This window comes from Oncorhynchus clarkii, chromosome 7, assembly GCF_045791955.1.
Source record: "Oncorhynchus clarkii lewisi isolate Uvic-CL-2024 chromosome 7, UVic_Ocla_1.0, whole genome shotgun sequence".
Taxonomy (NCBI): Eukaryota; Metazoa; Chordata; class Actinopteri; order Salmoniformes; family Salmonidae; genus Oncorhynchus; species Oncorhynchus clarkii.
This window is the reverse complement of record NC_092153.1, coordinates 9,616,811-9,633,459: the sequence shown is the minus strand read 5'-3', so window position 1 is coordinate 9,633,459 and position 16,649 is coordinate 9,616,811. Positions and strand designations below refer to the sequence as shown.

Sequence of the window (16,649 nt, the reverse complement as noted above, 5' to 3'; positions counted from 1 at the left end):
CAATTAGAGATGGACAGATGGGTTACTGAATGAGTGATGTTGTTCCTCCACTTGCCCCTCACTATGGTGTCACTGAGAGAGGTGGTGAAACGTCTGTCTGTCTCCTGCAGGGTTAGGCTTAGAAGCAGGTAACCATGTTGATTTCTCTCTGTCACCAGGGAGGGGCGGTCCAACGCCCACATTAAAGGAGACTACCAGCGTGTCGGTGACGTCATGCTGAAGAACATTCAGGGGTTAAAGGTACAGTAGACGTGGATATCGTTCCTGCCCTTCAACATGTCCTCAGAGTAATGACCTGTGGGTTATAGGTGGAGTTACAGCCATCTGATGAATATCTAGGAGTATCGCATGGGGTCGATCATGATAATCACATGGGGTTGGCATCTATACAGTAGCAGCTAACCTCTACATCTTCTACCTAACCTACCCCTCTCCTCTCTCTCTAACCCCTACATCTTCTACCTAACCTACCCCTCTCCTCTCTCTCTAACCTACCCCTCTCCTCTCTCTCTAACCCCTACATCTTCTACCTAACCTACCCCTCTCCTCTCTCTCTAACCTACCCCTCTCCTCTCTCTCTAACCTCTACATCTTCTACCTAACCTACCCCTCTCCTCTCTCTCTAACCTACCCCTCTCCTCTCTCTCTAACCTCTACATCTTCTATCTAACCTACCCCTCTCCTCTCTCTCTAACCCCTACATCTTCTATCTAACCTACCCCTCTCCTCTCTCTCTAACCCCTACATCTTCTACCTAACCTACCCCTCTCCTCTCTCTCTAACCTACCCCTCTCCTCTCTCTCTAACCTACCCCTCTCCTCTCTCTAATCCCTACATCTTCTACCTAACCTACCCCTCTCCTCTCTCTCTAACCTACCCCTCTCCTCTCTCTCTAACCCCTACATCTTCTACCTAACCTACCCCTCTCCTCTCTCCCTAAACCCTACATCTTCTACCTAACCTACCCCTCTCCTCTCTGCCCCAGCAGCAGTTGACTTCCCTCCTGCAGCGTCACGGTGAGGTGTTGGTTGAGTTGGAGCGTTCGTGCCGTGCCTCCCAGCGGCTGCAGGAGTTGTGTCGAGAGTTTGAGCAGCAGAAGGTGTGTTACCTGTCCCTGAACATGTTCCTGCTACGCCCCCTGCATCGTCTGCTGCACTACAAACTGATTCTGGAGAGACTCTGCAAACACTACCCCCCCACACACCAAGACTTCAGAGACAGCAGAGGTAGGACCCTGCTCCTCTAGTTGTCTAGTTAATATCTCAGAGAGAACCCTGCTCCTCTAGTTGTCTAGTTAATATCTCAGAGAGAACCCTCCTCCTCTAGTTGTCTAGTTAATATCTCAGAGAGAACCCTGCTCCTCTAGTTGTCTAGTTAATATCTCAGAGAACCCTGCTCCTCTAGTTGTCTAGTTAATATCTCAGATAGAACCCTGCTCCTCTAGTTGTCTAGTTAATATCTCAGAGAGAACCCTCCTCCTCTAGTTGTCTAGTTAATATCTCAGAGAACCCTGCTCTTCTAGTTGTCTAGTTAATAGCCCAGAGAGAACCCTGCTCCTCTAGTTGTCTAGTTAATATCTCAGATAGAACCCTGCTCTTCTAGTTGTCTAGTTAATATCTCAGAGAGAACCCTGCTCCTCTAGTTGTCTAGTTAATATCTCAGAGAACCCTGCTCTTCTAGTTGTCTAGTTAATAGCCCAGAGAGAACCCTGCTCCTCTAGTTAATATCTCAGAGAACCCTGCTCCTCTTGTTGTCTAGTTAATGTCTCAGAGAGAACCCTGCTCCTCTAGTTGTCTAGTTAATGTCTCAGAGAGAACCCTGCTCCTCTAGTTGTCTAGTTAATATCTCAGAGAGAACCCTCCTCCTCTAGTTGTCTAGTTAATATCTCAGAGAACCCTGCTCCTCTAGTTGTCTAGTTAATGTCTCAGAGAGAACCCTGCTCCTCTAGTTGTCTAGTTAATATCTCAGAGAGAACCCTGCTCCTCTAGTTAATATCTCAGAGAACCCTGCTCCTCTAGTTGTCTAGTTAATATCTCAGAGAACCCTGCTCCTCTAGTTGTCTAGTTAATATCTCAGATAGAACCCTGCTCCTCTAGTTGTCTAGTTAATATCTCAGAGAGAACCCTCCTCCTCTAGTTGTCTAGTTAATATCTCAGAGAGAACCCTGCTCCTCTAGTTGTCTAGTTAATATCTCAGAGAGAACCCTGCTCCTCTAGTTGTCTAGTTAATATCTCAGAGAACCCTGCTCTTCTAGTTGTCTAGTTAATAGCCCAGAGAGAACCCTGCTCCTCTAGTTGTCTAGTTAATATCTCAGAACCCTGCTCTTCTAGTTGTCTAGTTAATATCTCAGAGAGAACCCTCCTCCTCTAGTTGTCTAGTTAATATCTCAGAGAGAACCCTGCTCCTCTAGTTGTCTAGTTAATATCTCAGAGAACCCTGCTCTTCTAGTTGTCTAGTTAATAGCCCAGAGAGAACCCTGCTCCTCTAGTTAATATCTCAGAGAACCCTGCTCCTCTTGTTGTCTAGTTAATGTCTCAGAGAGAACCCTGCTCCTCTAGTTGTCTAGTTAATGTCTCAGAGAGAACCCTGCTCCTCTAGTTGTCTAGTTAATATCTCAGAGAGAACCCTCCTCCTCTAGTTGTCTAGTTAATATCTCAGAGAACCCTGCTCCTCTAGTTGTCTAGTTAATGTCTCAGAGAGAACCCTGCTCCTCTAGTTGTCTAGTTAATATCTCAGAGAGAACCCTGCTCCTCTAGTTAATATCTCAGAGAACCCTGCTCCTCTAGTTGTCTAGTTAATATCTCAGAGAACCCTGCTTCTCTAGTTGTCTAGTTCATATCTCAGAGAGAACCCTGCTCCTCTAGTTGTCTAGTTAATATCTCAGAGAGAACCCTGCTCCTCTAGTTGTCTAGTTAATATCTCAGAGAGAGAACCCTGCTCCTCTAGTTGTCTAGTTAATATCTCAGAGAGAACCCTGCTCCTCTAGTTAATATCTCAGAGAACCCTGCTCCTCTAGTTGTCTAGTTAATATCTCAGAGAGAGAACCCTGCTCCTCTAGTTAATATCTCAGAGAACCCTGCTCCTCTAGTTGTCTAGTTAATATCTCAGAGAGAACCCTGCTCCTCTAGTTAATATCTCAGAGAACCCTGCTCCTCTAGTTGTCTAGTTAATGTCTCAGAGAGAACCCTGCTCCTCTAGTTGTCTAGTTAATATCTCAGAGAGAGAACCCTGCTCCTCTAGTTGTCTAGTTAATATCTCAGAGAACCCTGCTCCTCTAGTTGTCTAGTTAATATCTCAGAGAACCCTGCTCCTCTAGTTGTCTAGTTAATATCTCAGAGAGAACCCTGCTCCTCTAGTTAATATCTCAGAGATGGTGTCTGTACTAACACTCCTCCTCTAGCTACCCTAGCCAATATATCAGAGATTGTGTGTGTTCGAGAGAGAACACTCCTCCTCTAGCTGATATATCAGAGATGGTGTGTGTTAGAGAGAGAACACTCCTCTAGCTGCTATATCAGAGATGGTGTGTGTTAGAGAGAGAACACTCCTCTAGCTGGTATATCAGAGATGGTGTGTGTTAGAGAGAGAACACTCCTCCTCTAGCTGATATATCAGAGATGGTGTGTGTACTTACACTCCTCCTCTAGCTGCCCTAGCTGATATATCAGAGATGGTGCTGCAGCTTCAGGGAACCATGATGAAGATGGAGAACATCCAGAAGCTTCTAGAACTGAAGAAAGATCTGACAGGCATCCAGGACCTGGCTATACCTGGCAGGGTAAGATAACAGTTTTCCCTGGCTTTGCTTTGAGAAGTATTATACTGATTCATTCCAAGTTGTAGTACATCAGTCCTCATGTTGTCCTTTAGTGTATCTAACTTCCAGACATGTCGTTGTTCATTGTTTCCTCTGTGTTGTTTCTGTAACCCATCCAGGAGTTTATCAGACTGGGCTGTCTCAGTAAGCTCTCAGGGAAAGGACTACAGCAAAGAATGTTCTTCCTGGTTAGTCATTACTTCCTACTTCCTGTCACATGACTCCTCTGCTCCTCACTCACCCTATCCCTCTCGGTGTTCCTCCCTCCCTCTCTTCTCCTCCACTTCAGTGATGTCTCATTATATCTCAAATCAAATCAAATTTATTTATATAGCCCTTCGTACATCAGCTGATATCTCAAAGTGCTGTACAGAAACCCAGCCTAAAACCCCAAACAGCAAGCAATGCAGGTGTAGAAGCACGGTGGCTAGGAAAAACTCCCTAGAAAGGCCAAAACCTAGGAAGAAACCTAGAGAGGAACCAGGCTATGTGGGGTGGCCAGTCCTCTTCTGGCTGTGCCGGGTGGAGATTATAACAAAACATGGTCAAGATGTTCAAATGTTCATAGATGACCAGCATGGTCGAATAATAATAAGGCAGAATAGTTGAAACTGGAGCAGCAGCACAGTCAGGTGGACTGGGGACAGCAAGGAGTCATCATGTCAGGTATTCCTGGGGCATGGTCAGGTATTCCTGGGGCATGGTCCAAGGGCTCAGGTCCTCCGAGAGAGAGAAAGAAAGAGAGAATTAGAGAGAGCATCTCTGTGTTCCTCCCTCCCTCTGTCCTCCTCCACTTCAGTGATGTCTCATTATATCTCTGTGTTCCTCCCTCCCTCTGTCCTCCTCCACTTCAGTGATGTCTCATTATATCTCTGTGTTCCTCCCTCCCTCTGTCCTCCAGTTCAGTGATGTCTCATTATATCTCTGTGTTCCTTCCTCCCTCTCTCCTCCTCCAGTTCAGTGATTCCCTGGTGTACACCAGCAGAGGTATGACAGCAGACAACCAGTTCAAAGTTCACGGCCAGCTGCCTCTCTACGGCATGACAGTAAGAGTCTCCAGAACCTGAACCATAACATTATGGGCCAGTTTCCTGGACACACATTAAGCCTCGTCCTAAAACGCCAGATATATAGAGAAAACATTTATTCCAGGATTAGACTTAATGTGTGTCCGGGAAGCTGGCCCCATGCTGTTAGCTTCAGATAACATAACACAGCTGTGAATTAGTAGAGGTCACTCTCCTCTGATCCAACCCGTGTCTGTGTCCTCAGATCAGGGAGAGTGAGGATGAGTGGGGAGTTCCTCATTCCTTCACTCTGTTTGGTCAGCGCCAGTCTGTCGTCGTGGCAGCAAGGTACAAGTGTTCTAGATGTGTTCTGGGTGTTATTCAGTTTTCTAGATGTTTAGGGTGTTTTACAGTTTTCTATATGTTTATGGGTGTTTTACAGTTTTCTAGATGTTTTAGGGTGTTTTAGAATGTTTCAGAGTGTTCCAGGGTGGTTTAGAGTGTTTTAGGGTTTTCCAGGGTGGTTTATAGTGTTTTAGGGTTTTCCAGGGTGGTTTAGAGTGTTTTAGGGTTTTCCAGGGTGGTTTAGAGTGTTTTAGGGTTTTCCAGGGTGGTTTAGAGTGTTTTAGGGTGTTCCAGGGTGTTCCAGGGTGGTTTAGAGTGTTTTAGGGTGTTCTAGAGCAGGGGTGTTAAACTCATTTAGCCCCAGGGGCCACATTCAGTCATCAGAGAGGTCCTAGCTGTGCATCTAACCCATGTCTGTACTCTGTACCTAGCTGTGTATCAGAGATGGTGAAATGGATGGAGGACATCAGGATGGCTGTAGTCCTGGTAGAGCAGAGTAACAGACCTTCTGCTGATCTACTGTCCACCAGTCGATCAGACCGCAGTAAGTCTTGTACCTGACCCCTGACCCCTAGACCTGGTAGAGCAGAGTAATAGACCTTCTACTGATCTACTGTCCACCAGTCGATCAGACCGCAGTAAGTCTTGTACCTGACCCCTGACCCCTAGACCTGGTAGAGCAGAGTAACAGACCTTCTACTGATCTACTGTCCACCAGTCGATCAGACCGCAGTAAGTCTTGTACCTGACCCCTGACCCCTAGACCTGGTAGAGCAGAGTAATAGACCTTCTACTGATCTACTGTCCACCAGTCGATCATACCGCAGTAAGTCTTGTACCTGACCCCTGACCCCTAGACCTGGTAGAGCAGAGTAACAGACCTTCTACTGATCTACTGTCCACCAGTCGATCAGACCGCAGTAAGTCTTGTACCTGACCCCTGACCCCTAGACCTGGTAGAGCAGAGTAATAGACCTTCTACTGATCTACTGTCCACCAGTCGATCAGACCGCAGTAAGTCTTGTACCTGACCCCTGACCCCTAGACCTGGTAGAGCAGAGTAACAGACCTTCTACTGATCTACTGTCCACCAGTCGATCAGACCGCAGTAAGTCTTGTACCTGACCCCTGACCCCTAGACCTGGTAGAGCAGAGTAATAGACCTTCTACTGATCTACTGTCCACCAGTCGATCAGACCGCAGTAAGTCTTGTACCTGACCCCTGACCCCTAGACCTGGTAGAGCAGAGTAACAGACCTTCTACTGATCTACTGTCCACCAGTCGATCAGACCGCAGTAAGTCTTGTACCTAACCCCTGACCCCTAGACCTGGTAGAGCAGAGTAATAGACCTTCTACTGATCTACTGTCCACCAGTCGATCAGACCGCAGTAAGTCTTGTACCTGACCCCTGACCCCTAGACCTGGTAGAGCAGAGTAACAGACCTTCTACTGATCTACTGTCCACCAGTCGATCAGACCGCAGTAAGTCTTGTACCTGACCCCTGACCCCTGACCCCTAGACCTGGTAGAGCAGAGTAACAGACCTTCTACTGATCTACTGTCCACCAGTCGATCAGACCGCAGTAAGTCTTGTACCTGACCCCTGACCCCTAGACCTGGTAGAGCAGAGTAACAGACCTTCTACTGATCTACTGTCCACCAGTCGATCAGACCGCAGTAAGTCTTGTACCTGACCCCTGACCCCTAGACCTGGTAGAGCAGAGTAATAGACCTTCTACTGATCTACTGTCCACCAGTCGATCAGACCACAGTAAGTCTTGTACCTGACCCCTAGACCTGGTAGAGCAGAGTAACAGACCTTCTACTGATCTACTGTCCACCAGTCGATCAGACCGCAGTAAGTCTTGTACCTAACCCCTAGACCTGGCTGAACAGATGAATGGTCTTTCCTCTGATTTACAGTCCACCAGTCGATCAGACCGCAGTAAGTCATAGTACCTGACCCCTGACCCCTAGACCTGGCTGAACAGATGAATGGTCTTTCCTCTGATTTACAGTCCACCAGTCGATCTGACCGCAGTAAATCACACTACCTACTGCTACTACTTCTACAGGTGGAGTTAAAGGGCCCACAGCAGCCATGAACAGCCCTAACCTAACCATCCCACAGAGTACAGGCTGAGTCCTAACTAACCTAACCTTCCCACAGAGTACAGGCTGAGCCCTAACTAACCTAACCTTCCCACAGAGTACACGCTGAGTCCTACCTAACCTAACCTTCCCACAGAGTACAGGCTGAGTCCTTACTAACCTAACCTTCCCACAGAGTACAGGCTGAGTCCTAACTAACCTAACCTTCCCACAGAGTACAGGCTGAGCCCTAACTAACCTAACCTTCCCACAGAGTACAGGCTGAGTCCTAACTAACCTAACCTTCCCACAGAGTACACGCTGAGTCCTACCTAACCTAACCTTCCCACAGAGTACACGCTGAGTCCTAACTAACCTAACCTTCCCACAGAGTACAGGCTGAGTCCTTACTAACCTAACCTTCCCACAGAGTACAGGCTGAGTCCTAACTAACCTAACCTTCCCACAGAGTACAGGCTGAGCCCTAACTAACCTAACCTTCCCACAGAGTACAGGCTGAGTCCTAACTAACCTAACCTTCCCACAGAGTACACGCTGAGTCCTACCTAACCTAACCTTCCCACAGAGTACACGCTGAGTCCTAACTAACCTAACCTTCCCACAGAGTACAGGCTGAGTCCTAACTAACCTAACCTTCCCACAGAGTACAGGCTGAGTCCTAACTAACCTAACCTTCCCACAGAGTACAGGCTGAGCCCTAACCTGTCTTTACCTGGCCTGCAACACGACCAAACTGTATAGAAATGTGGCCTGCAACACGACCAAACTGTATAGAAATGTGGCCTGCAACACGACCAAACTGTATAGAAATGTGGCCTGCAACACGACCAAACTGTATAGAAATGTGGCCTGCAACACGACCAAACTGTATAGAAATGTGGCCTGTAAAATGGACTTTGAGTCCATCAATTCACATGATCACTTCTCTTATTTAGGTTTTGTGACAAGGATGTTTTGTGCTCCGAGAAACAACCTTCAACTTATCGGACCTGGGGGAAAGAATAGCTTGTCCTCTGTTTCTGTTCGTCAACTTTTCATCAATTCCTCTTGCTGCTGTTCTCAGAGTCTCCAGAAGAGGGCGGTGTGGAGGCTGAGTCAGAGGAGGAGCTGAGTGCGTCTCGTAGCTCATTGGAGCGTCAGTCAGCACAGAGAGGAAACACGACGGTTCATGTCTGCTGGCACCGCAACACCTCTGTGTCCATGGTGGACTTTAGTGTGGCTGTGGAGGTACCTACCTGACCCACAGTACCGTCTAACCTCTCTGTTTCTGTCCAACCTCTCTGTTTCTGTCTAACCTCTCTGTCTTCTGTACCTACCTGACCCACAGTACCGTCTAACCTCTCTGTCTTCTCTACCTACCTGACCCACAGTACCGTCTAACCTCTCTGTTTCTGTCTAACCTCTCTGTCTTCTGTACCTACCTGACCCACAGTACCGTCTAACCTCTCTGTTTCTGTCCAACCTCTCTGTTTCTGTCTAACCTCTCTGTCTTCTGTACCTACCTGACCCACAGTACCGTCTAACCTCTCTGTCTTCTCTACCTACCTGACCCACAGTACCGTCTAACCTCTCTGTCTTCTGTACCTACCTGACCCACAGTACCGTCTAACCTCTCTGTTTCTGTCTAACCTCTGTCTTCTGTACCTACCTGACCCACAGTACCGTCTAACCTCTCTGTTTCTGTCTAACCTCTGTCTTCTCTACCTGCCTGACCCACAGTACCGTCTAACCTCTCTGTTTCTGTCTAACCTCTCTGTCTTCTCTACCTACCTGACCCACAGTACCGTCTAACCTCTCTGTTTCTGTCTAACCTCTCTGTCTTCTCTACCTACCTGACCCACAGTACTGGATATAACCTGGTACAGAGAGGTGTGTTATAACCTGATACAGAGAGATGGGATATAACCTGATACAGAGAGGTGGGATATAACCTGATACAGAGAGGTGGGATATAACCTGATACAGAGAGGTGGGATATAACCTGATATAACCTGATACAGAGAGGTGGGATATAACCTGATACAGAGAGGTGGGATATAACCTGATATAACCTGATACAGAGAGGTGGGATATAACCTGATACAGAGAGGTGGGATATAACTTGATATAACCTGATACAGAGAGGTGGGATATAACCTGATACAGAGAGGTGGGATATAACCTGATATAACCTGATACAGAGAGGTGGGATATAACCTGATACAGAGAGGTGGGATATAACCTGATATAACCTGATACAGAGAGGTGGGATATAACCTGATACAACCTGGTACAGAGAGGTGTGTTATAACCTGATACAGAGAGGTGGGATATAACCTGATATAACCTGATACAGAGAGGTGGGATATAACCTGATACAGAGAGGTGGGATATAACCTGATACAGAGAGGTGGGATATAACCTGATACAGAGAGGTGGGATATAACCTGATATAACCTGATACAGAGAGGTGGGATATAACCTGATACAACCTGATACAGAGAGGTGGGATATAACCTGATATAACCTGATATAGAGGGGTGGGATATAACCTGATATAACCCGATACAGAGGGGTGGGATATAACCTGATATAACCTGGTACAGAGAGGTGGGATATAACCTGATATAGAGAGGTGGGATATAACCTGATATAACCTGGTACAGAGAGGTGGGATATAACCTGATATAACCTGATACAGAGAGGTGGGATATAACCTGATACAGAGAGGTGGGATATAACCTGATACAGAGAGGTGGGATATAACCTGATACAGAGAGGTGGGGTATAACCTGATATAACCTGGTACAGAGAGGTGGGATATAACCTGATATAACCTGATACAGAGAGGTGGGTATAACCTGATATAACCTGGTACAGAGAGGTGGGATATAACCTGATACAGAGAGGTGGGATATAACCTGATACAGAGAGGTGGGATATAACCTGATATAACCTGATACAGAGAGGTGGGATATAACCTGATACAGAGAGGTGGGATATAACCTGATACAGAGAGGTGGGATATAACCTGATATAACCTGGTACAGAGAGGTGGGATATAACCTGATACAGAGAGGTGGGATATAACCTGATATAACCTGATACAGAGAGGTGGGATATAACCTGATACAGAGAGGTGGGATATAACCTGATATAACAACATTGTAACTTCAAGACCAGACAACCTGTGTTAATCTCTTTTGCTATTGGTTACTCCTGTTTTAATGTCTCTTCCTATTGGTCCTTTCTCCCCCTATCAGAACCAGTTATCAGGTAACCTGCTGAGGAAGTTTAAGAACAGTAATGGATGGCAGAAACTCTGGGTGGTCTTCACCAACTTCAGCCTGTTCTTCTACAAGTCACATCAGGTAAGGACTCTAACCTAACTCTAAACATACATCTAACCCTAACCTAAAACTAACTAGTATTTATTATGGGATGCAGTAGTCTCAAGGTCCTCTATAGGATGACTACCCCCTGGGTAGTATATTATATAGTATTTATTATGGGATGCAGTAGTCTCAAGGTCTTCTATAGGATGACTACCCTCTGGGTAGTGTATTATATAGTATTTATTATGGGATGCAGTAGTCTCAAGGTCTTCTATAGGATGACTACCCTCTGGGTAGTGTATTATATAGTATTTATTATGGGATGCAGTAGTCTCAAGGTCTTCTATAGGATGACTACCCTCTGGGTAGTGTAGTATTTATTATGGGATGCAGTAGTCTCAAGGTCCTCTATAGGATGACTACCCTCTGGGTAGTGTATTATATAGTATTTATTATGGGATGCAGTAGTCTAAAGGTCCTCTATAGGATGACTACCCTCTGGGTAGTGTATTATATATTATTTATTATGGGATGCAGTAGTCTCAAGGTCTTCTATAGGATGACTACCCCCTGGGTAGTGTATTATATAGTATTTATTATGGGATGCAGTAGTCTCAAGGTCTTCTATAGGATGACTACCCTCTGGGTAGTGTATTATATAGTATTTATTATGGGATGCAGTAGTCTCAAGGTCTTCTATAGGATGACTACCCTCTGGGTAGTATATTATATAGTATTTATTATGGGATGCAGTAGTCTCAAGGTCTTCTATAGGATGACTACCCTCTGGGTAGTGTATTATATATTATGGGATGCAGTAGTCTGAAGGTCTTCTATAGGATGACTACCCTCTGGGTAGTATATTATATATTATGGGATGCAGTAGTCTGAAGGTCTTCTATAGGATGACTACCCTCTGGGTAGTATATTATATAGTATTTATTATGGGATGCAGTAGTCTCAAGGTCTTCTATAGGATGACTACCCCCTGGGTAGTATATTATATAGTATTTATTATGGGATGCAGTAGTCTAAAGGTCCTCTCTGTTCCCTATAGGATGACTACCCTCTGGCCAGCCTCCCGTTGCTAGGCTACTCGTTGACGGTTCCCGCGGAGACAGAGAACATCCAGAAGGACTATGTTTTCAAGCTCCACTTCAAGTCTCATGTGTACTACTTCAGATCAGAGAGCCAGTACACCTTCCAGAGGTCAGTTCCCTTGGCAACCTGTTGTTTGGTGTTTGGTTGTGTTGTCACTTCAAGTCTCATGTGTACTACTTCAGATCAGAGAGCCAGTACACCTTCCAGAGGTCAGTTCCCTTGGCAACCTGTTGTGTGGTGTTTGGTTGTGTTGTCACTTCAAGTCTCATGTACTACTTCAGATCAGAGAGCCAGTACACCTTCCAGAGGTCAGTTCCCTTGGCAACCTGTTGTGGTGTTTGGTTGTGTTGTCACTTCCAGTCAGTCTCATGTACTACTTCAGATCAGAGAGCCAGTACACCTTCCAGAGGTCAGTTCCCTTGGCAACCTGTTGTGGTGTTTGGTTGTGTTGTCACTTCCAGTCAGTCTCATGTACTACTTCAGATCAGAGAGCCAGTACACCTTCCAGAGGTCAGTTCCCTTGGCAACCTGTTGTGTGGTGTTTGGTTGTGTTGTCACTTCCAGTCTCATGTACTACTTCAGATCAGAGAGCCAGTACACCTTCCAGAGGTCAGTTCCCTTGGCAACCTGTTGTTTGGTTGTGTTGTCACTTCAAGTCTCATGTGTACTACTTCAGATCAGAGAGCCAGTGCACCTTCCAGAGGTCAGTTCCCTTGGCAACCTGTTGTGTGGTGTTTGGTTGTGTTGTCACTTCAAGTCTCATGTACTACTTCAGATCAGAGAGCCAGTACACCTTCCAGAGGTCAGTTCCCTTGGCAACCTGTTGTGTGGTGTTTGGTTGTGTTGTCACTTCCAGTCTCATGTACTACTTCAGATCAGAGAGCCAGTACACCTTCCAGAGGTCAGTTCCCTTGGCAACCTGTTGTGTGGTGTTTGGTTGTGTTGTCACTTCCAGTCTCATGTACTACTTCAGATCAGAGAGCCAGTACACCTTCCAGAGGTCAGTTCCCTTGGCAACCTGTTGTTTGGTTGTGTTGTCACTTCCAGTCAGTCTCATGTACTACTTCAGATCAGAGCCAGCCAGTGTTTTCAGTAGTGTGGTGTTGTCTTGTTGTCTTCAGTAGTGTGGTGTTGTCTTGTCTTCAGCAGTGTTGTCTTCGGTAGTGTGGTGTTGTCTTGTTGTCCTCAGTAGTGTTGTCTTGTTGTGTTCAGTAGTGTGGTGTTGTCTTCAGCAGTGTTGTCTTCAGTAGTGTGGTGTTGTCTTGTTGTCTTCAGTAGTGTGGTGTTGTCTTCAGTAGTGTGGTGTTGTTGTCTTCAGCAGTGTTGTCTTCGGTAGTGTGGTGTTGTCTTCAGCAGTGTTGTCTTCGGTAGTGTGGTGTTGTCTTCGGTAGTGTGGTGTTGTCTTCAGCAGTGTTGTCTTCGGTAGTGTGGTGTTGTCTTCGGTAGTGTTGTCTTCGGTAGTGTTGTCTTCGGTAGTGTGGTGTTGTCTTCGGTAGTGTGGTGTTGTCTTCGGCAGTGTGGTGTTGTCTTCGGCAGTGTGGTGTTGTCTTCAGCAGTGTGGTGTTGTCTTGTTGTCTTCAGCAGTGTGGTGTTGTCTTCAGCAGTGTAGTGTTGTCTTCGGTAGTGTTGTCTTCGGTAGTGTGGTGTTGTCTTGTTGTCTTCAGTAGTTTGGTGATGTCTTGTCTTCAGTAGTGTGGTGTTGTCTTGTCTTCAGTAGTGTGGTGTTGTCCTCAGTAGTGTTGTGTTGTCTTCAGTAGTGTGGTGTTGTCTTCAGTAGTGTGGTGTTGTCTTGTTGTCCTCAGTAGTGTGGTGTTGTCTTCAGTAGTGTGGTGTTGTCTTCAGTAGTGTGGTGTTGTCTTGTTGTCTTCAGTAGTGTAGTGTTGTCGTCTTCAGTAGTGTGGTGTTGTCTTCAAAACTTTTCTCCAGGTGGATGGAGGTTATCCGTAGTGCTACCTGTCTGTCTCTAACCTGTCTGTCTGTCTCCAGGTGGATGGAGGTGATCCGTAGTGCTACCTGTCTGTCTCTAACCTGTCTGTCTGTCTCCAGGTGGATGGAGGTGATCCGTAGTGCTACCTGTTAAGCTAGTCGACCCCTCCTGAGCCAGAGGAAGGATCCTTACTGACCACGGAGCCAGTGAGGACTAGGAGGACACTGACCAACCCTCTTCTAGACGGCTCCTTCCTGTCCTTTAGCCTCTTCTAGACGGCTCCTTCCTGCCCTTTAGGCCTCTTCTAGACTGCCCTTTAGGCCTCTTCTAGACGACTCCTTCCTGCCCTTTAGGCCTCTTCTAGACGGCTCCTTCCTGCCCTTTAGGCCTCTTCTAGACGGCTCCTTCCTGCCCTTTAGGCCTCTTCTAGACGGCTCCTTCCTGCCCTTTAGGCCTCTTCTAGACGACTCCTTCCTGCCCTTTAGGCCTCTTCTAGACGACTCCTTCCCGTCCTTTAGGTCTCTTCTTTCACCCTGCCCTCTTCACCTCTGGAGTACCGGCTCACTTTACTAACCACCTGTCTGTATTGTCACGACGTGGCCCTTTTGGGTGTATATCCTCCTTCTCTCTCTCCCACCACAGGTGTTATTACCTCGGCCATACCTTCCTGTCTGAAAACTCTCCTCACTGCCATGCAGTATTGAGGGAGAGAGAACAAAGTGCTTCTCTTGCCAAAACTCCTAATATCCAAAATTGGAGTATTAAACGATATTTATATTTTTGAGAATGTGGGAATAGTCCGTGGGTACCTAAAGAACAATCATCATCGCGTTTGGTTCAATTGGTGACCTCATGAAAGACAGGAGACCCACATGACTGTATCTCTGTTTGTGTTTTCACTTCTCAGATGTACATCCAAATGTTGGATAAAATGAATGAGTAATTCTGAAACTATTTGTGAAAAGATTTAATGTGATGTTAGCCTTCTAAATGAGAGTATTGATTTTCATATAAAAATATTAACTAGTCAGTGGCCACGCCCCCATGAGGCCAGACATCAGGCATCATGAAATCGCCCCTTCTTCCATAGAGTATAAACCACTTCCTATAAAATTGACATTGTCAGAGAATGCCGGGACGGAGTCCCCACGTTGAATTGGCTACAACTCTATAGGCCCTTACATCAGAAAACAGGAAGGGGTAGCTACATGTGAAATGGTTAAGAACTACAGCTCTATAGGCTGAGGAGACCAGACAGCGTGTAGCGTTGGCTTCACGGCTAGAAATGATTCAACTCTAATAAAGCATTTCCACAGAAGGAACACATTAGACAAGATCTCATCAGTCTGCAGCTGGAAATGTGCGTAACCTAGGACGAAGAATACCGCAGACAACATCTATTCTATGCGACAACATGGACGCCTGACGTATCCATTAGGAACGCAACCAGAGACTTTTCTGTCGACTCTCTCCAGCAGATGGACCGGCCGACTACAGGGTTGGAGCGAAAACCTACAGGAGGGTCTCTCTCCAGCAGACGGACCGGCCGACCACAGGGTTGGAGGGAAAACCTACAGGAGGGTCTCTCTCCAGCAGACGGACCGGCCGACTACAGGGTTGGAGGGAAAACCTACAGGAGGGTCTCTCTCCAGCAGATGGACCGGCCGACCACAGAGAGAGACAACAAGACATACACTCGGAAATATATGTAAATTACAATTTATTTTCGAATGAGCGGTTGTTCATATTCAAAGTACTAGCGACTTCTATGAGTGTATTTATCAGCTATGAGTCTCCCGCTCTCGAGTGGTCCCCACCCCTTTCCTTTGTCTACCAAGCCGTCAAATAGGGACTTTTCCTTCTGTCATGCTTAGTACCCAATGTATAACTAAATGATGTGTGTGTTGATGTAATTCTGTGATTTGATTAAGTTAGTTAGTAGATAAATAATTAAGCCAATTTGTATATCGTTGATTCATGATTCTATGCTAGGGTTCGTGCAGTCCATATATATATATATATAGTACCCAATGTATAACTAAATGATGTGTGTGTTGATTAAGTTAGTTAGTAGATAAATAATTAAGCCAATTTGTATATCGCTGATTCAGGGTTCGTGCAGTTCAGTAATGAGGTAAAATGTATTAATAAGAGATGAAACTATCGGACGAGTTATATTATAGTTATATTATAGTTATATTATAGTTATATTATAGTTATATTATAGTTATATTATAGTTATATTATAGTTATATTATAGTTATATTATAGTTATATTATAGTTATATTATAGTTATATTATAGTTATATTATAGTTATATTATAGTTATATTCGGGAAGTTGAAACCCCATAAACAGCATGTTCCCGTGGTGCCCCGACTTCCTGGTTAAATTATACAGAAAATTGATCATATTCAGTCTTCACATTTAATAATAGTCAACGACACGACGGTATCTAGAGACAATCTTTACAACGGCGGCAGAAGCCATCGTCTGTGTCGTCTCCATGTTACAGTCTATTCTATAACGCAGCAGAGCCATCATCTATGTGTCGTCTCTGTTAGTCTATTCTATAACGCAGCAGAGCCATCGTCTCCATGTTACAGTCTATTCTATAATGCAGCAGAGCCATCGTCTATGTTTCGTCTCCATGTTAGTCTATTCTATAACACAGCAGAGCCATCGTCTCCATGTTAGTCTATTCTGTAACGCAGCAGAGCCATCGTCTATGTTTCGTCTCCATGTTACAGTCTATTCTATAACGCAGCAGAGCCATCGTCTATGTTAGTCTATTCTATAACGCAGCAGAGCCATCGTCTATGTTACAGTCTATTCTATAACACAGCAGAGCCATCGTCTATGTTACAGTCTATTCTATAACGCAGCAGAGCCTACAGGAGGGTCTCTCTCCAGGAACAGGGTTGGAGTTAAAACCTACAGGAGGGTCTCTCTCCAGGAACAGGGTTGGAGTTAAAACCTACAGGAGGGTCTCTCTCCAGGAACAGGGTTGGAGTATAACAATAC

At 45.7% G+C, this 16,649-nt stretch overlaps 1 protein-coding gene across 2 annotated transcripts in view; it reads left to right on the top strand.

Moving 5' to 3' along the window:
* Positions 1 to 15,626, top strand: part of LOC139412842 (FERM, ARHGEF and pleckstrin domain-containing protein 1-like) — a 34,216-nt gene extending 18,590 nt beyond the window's left edge. For both annotated transcript variants that reach the window (XM_071159583.1, XM_071159584.1), the window contains exons 9-19: positions 159 to 240; positions 989 to 1,226; positions 3,648 to 3,778; positions 3,937 to 4,005; positions 4,774 to 4,863; positions 5,090 to 5,172; positions 5,601 to 5,713; positions 8,347 to 8,510; positions 10,526 to 10,633; positions 11,655 to 11,806; positions 13,745 to 15,626. In XM_071159583.1, the coding sequence (XP_071015684.1) occupies positions 159 to 240; positions 989 to 1,226; positions 3,648 to 3,778; positions 3,937 to 4,005; positions 4,774 to 4,863; positions 5,090 to 5,172; positions 5,601 to 5,713; positions 8,347 to 8,510; positions 10,526 to 10,633; positions 11,655 to 11,806; positions 13,745 to 13,778 (1,264 nt within the window). In that variant the 3' untranslated portion in view covers positions 13,779 to 15,626. The remainder of the gene's footprint in view (positions 1 to 158; positions 241 to 988; positions 1,227 to 3,647; positions 3,779 to 3,936; positions 4,006 to 4,773; positions 4,864 to 5,089; positions 5,173 to 5,600; positions 5,714 to 8,346; positions 8,511 to 10,525; positions 10,634 to 11,654; positions 11,807 to 13,744) is intronic.
* Positions 15,627 to 16,649: the final 1,023 nt, after the last annotated feature.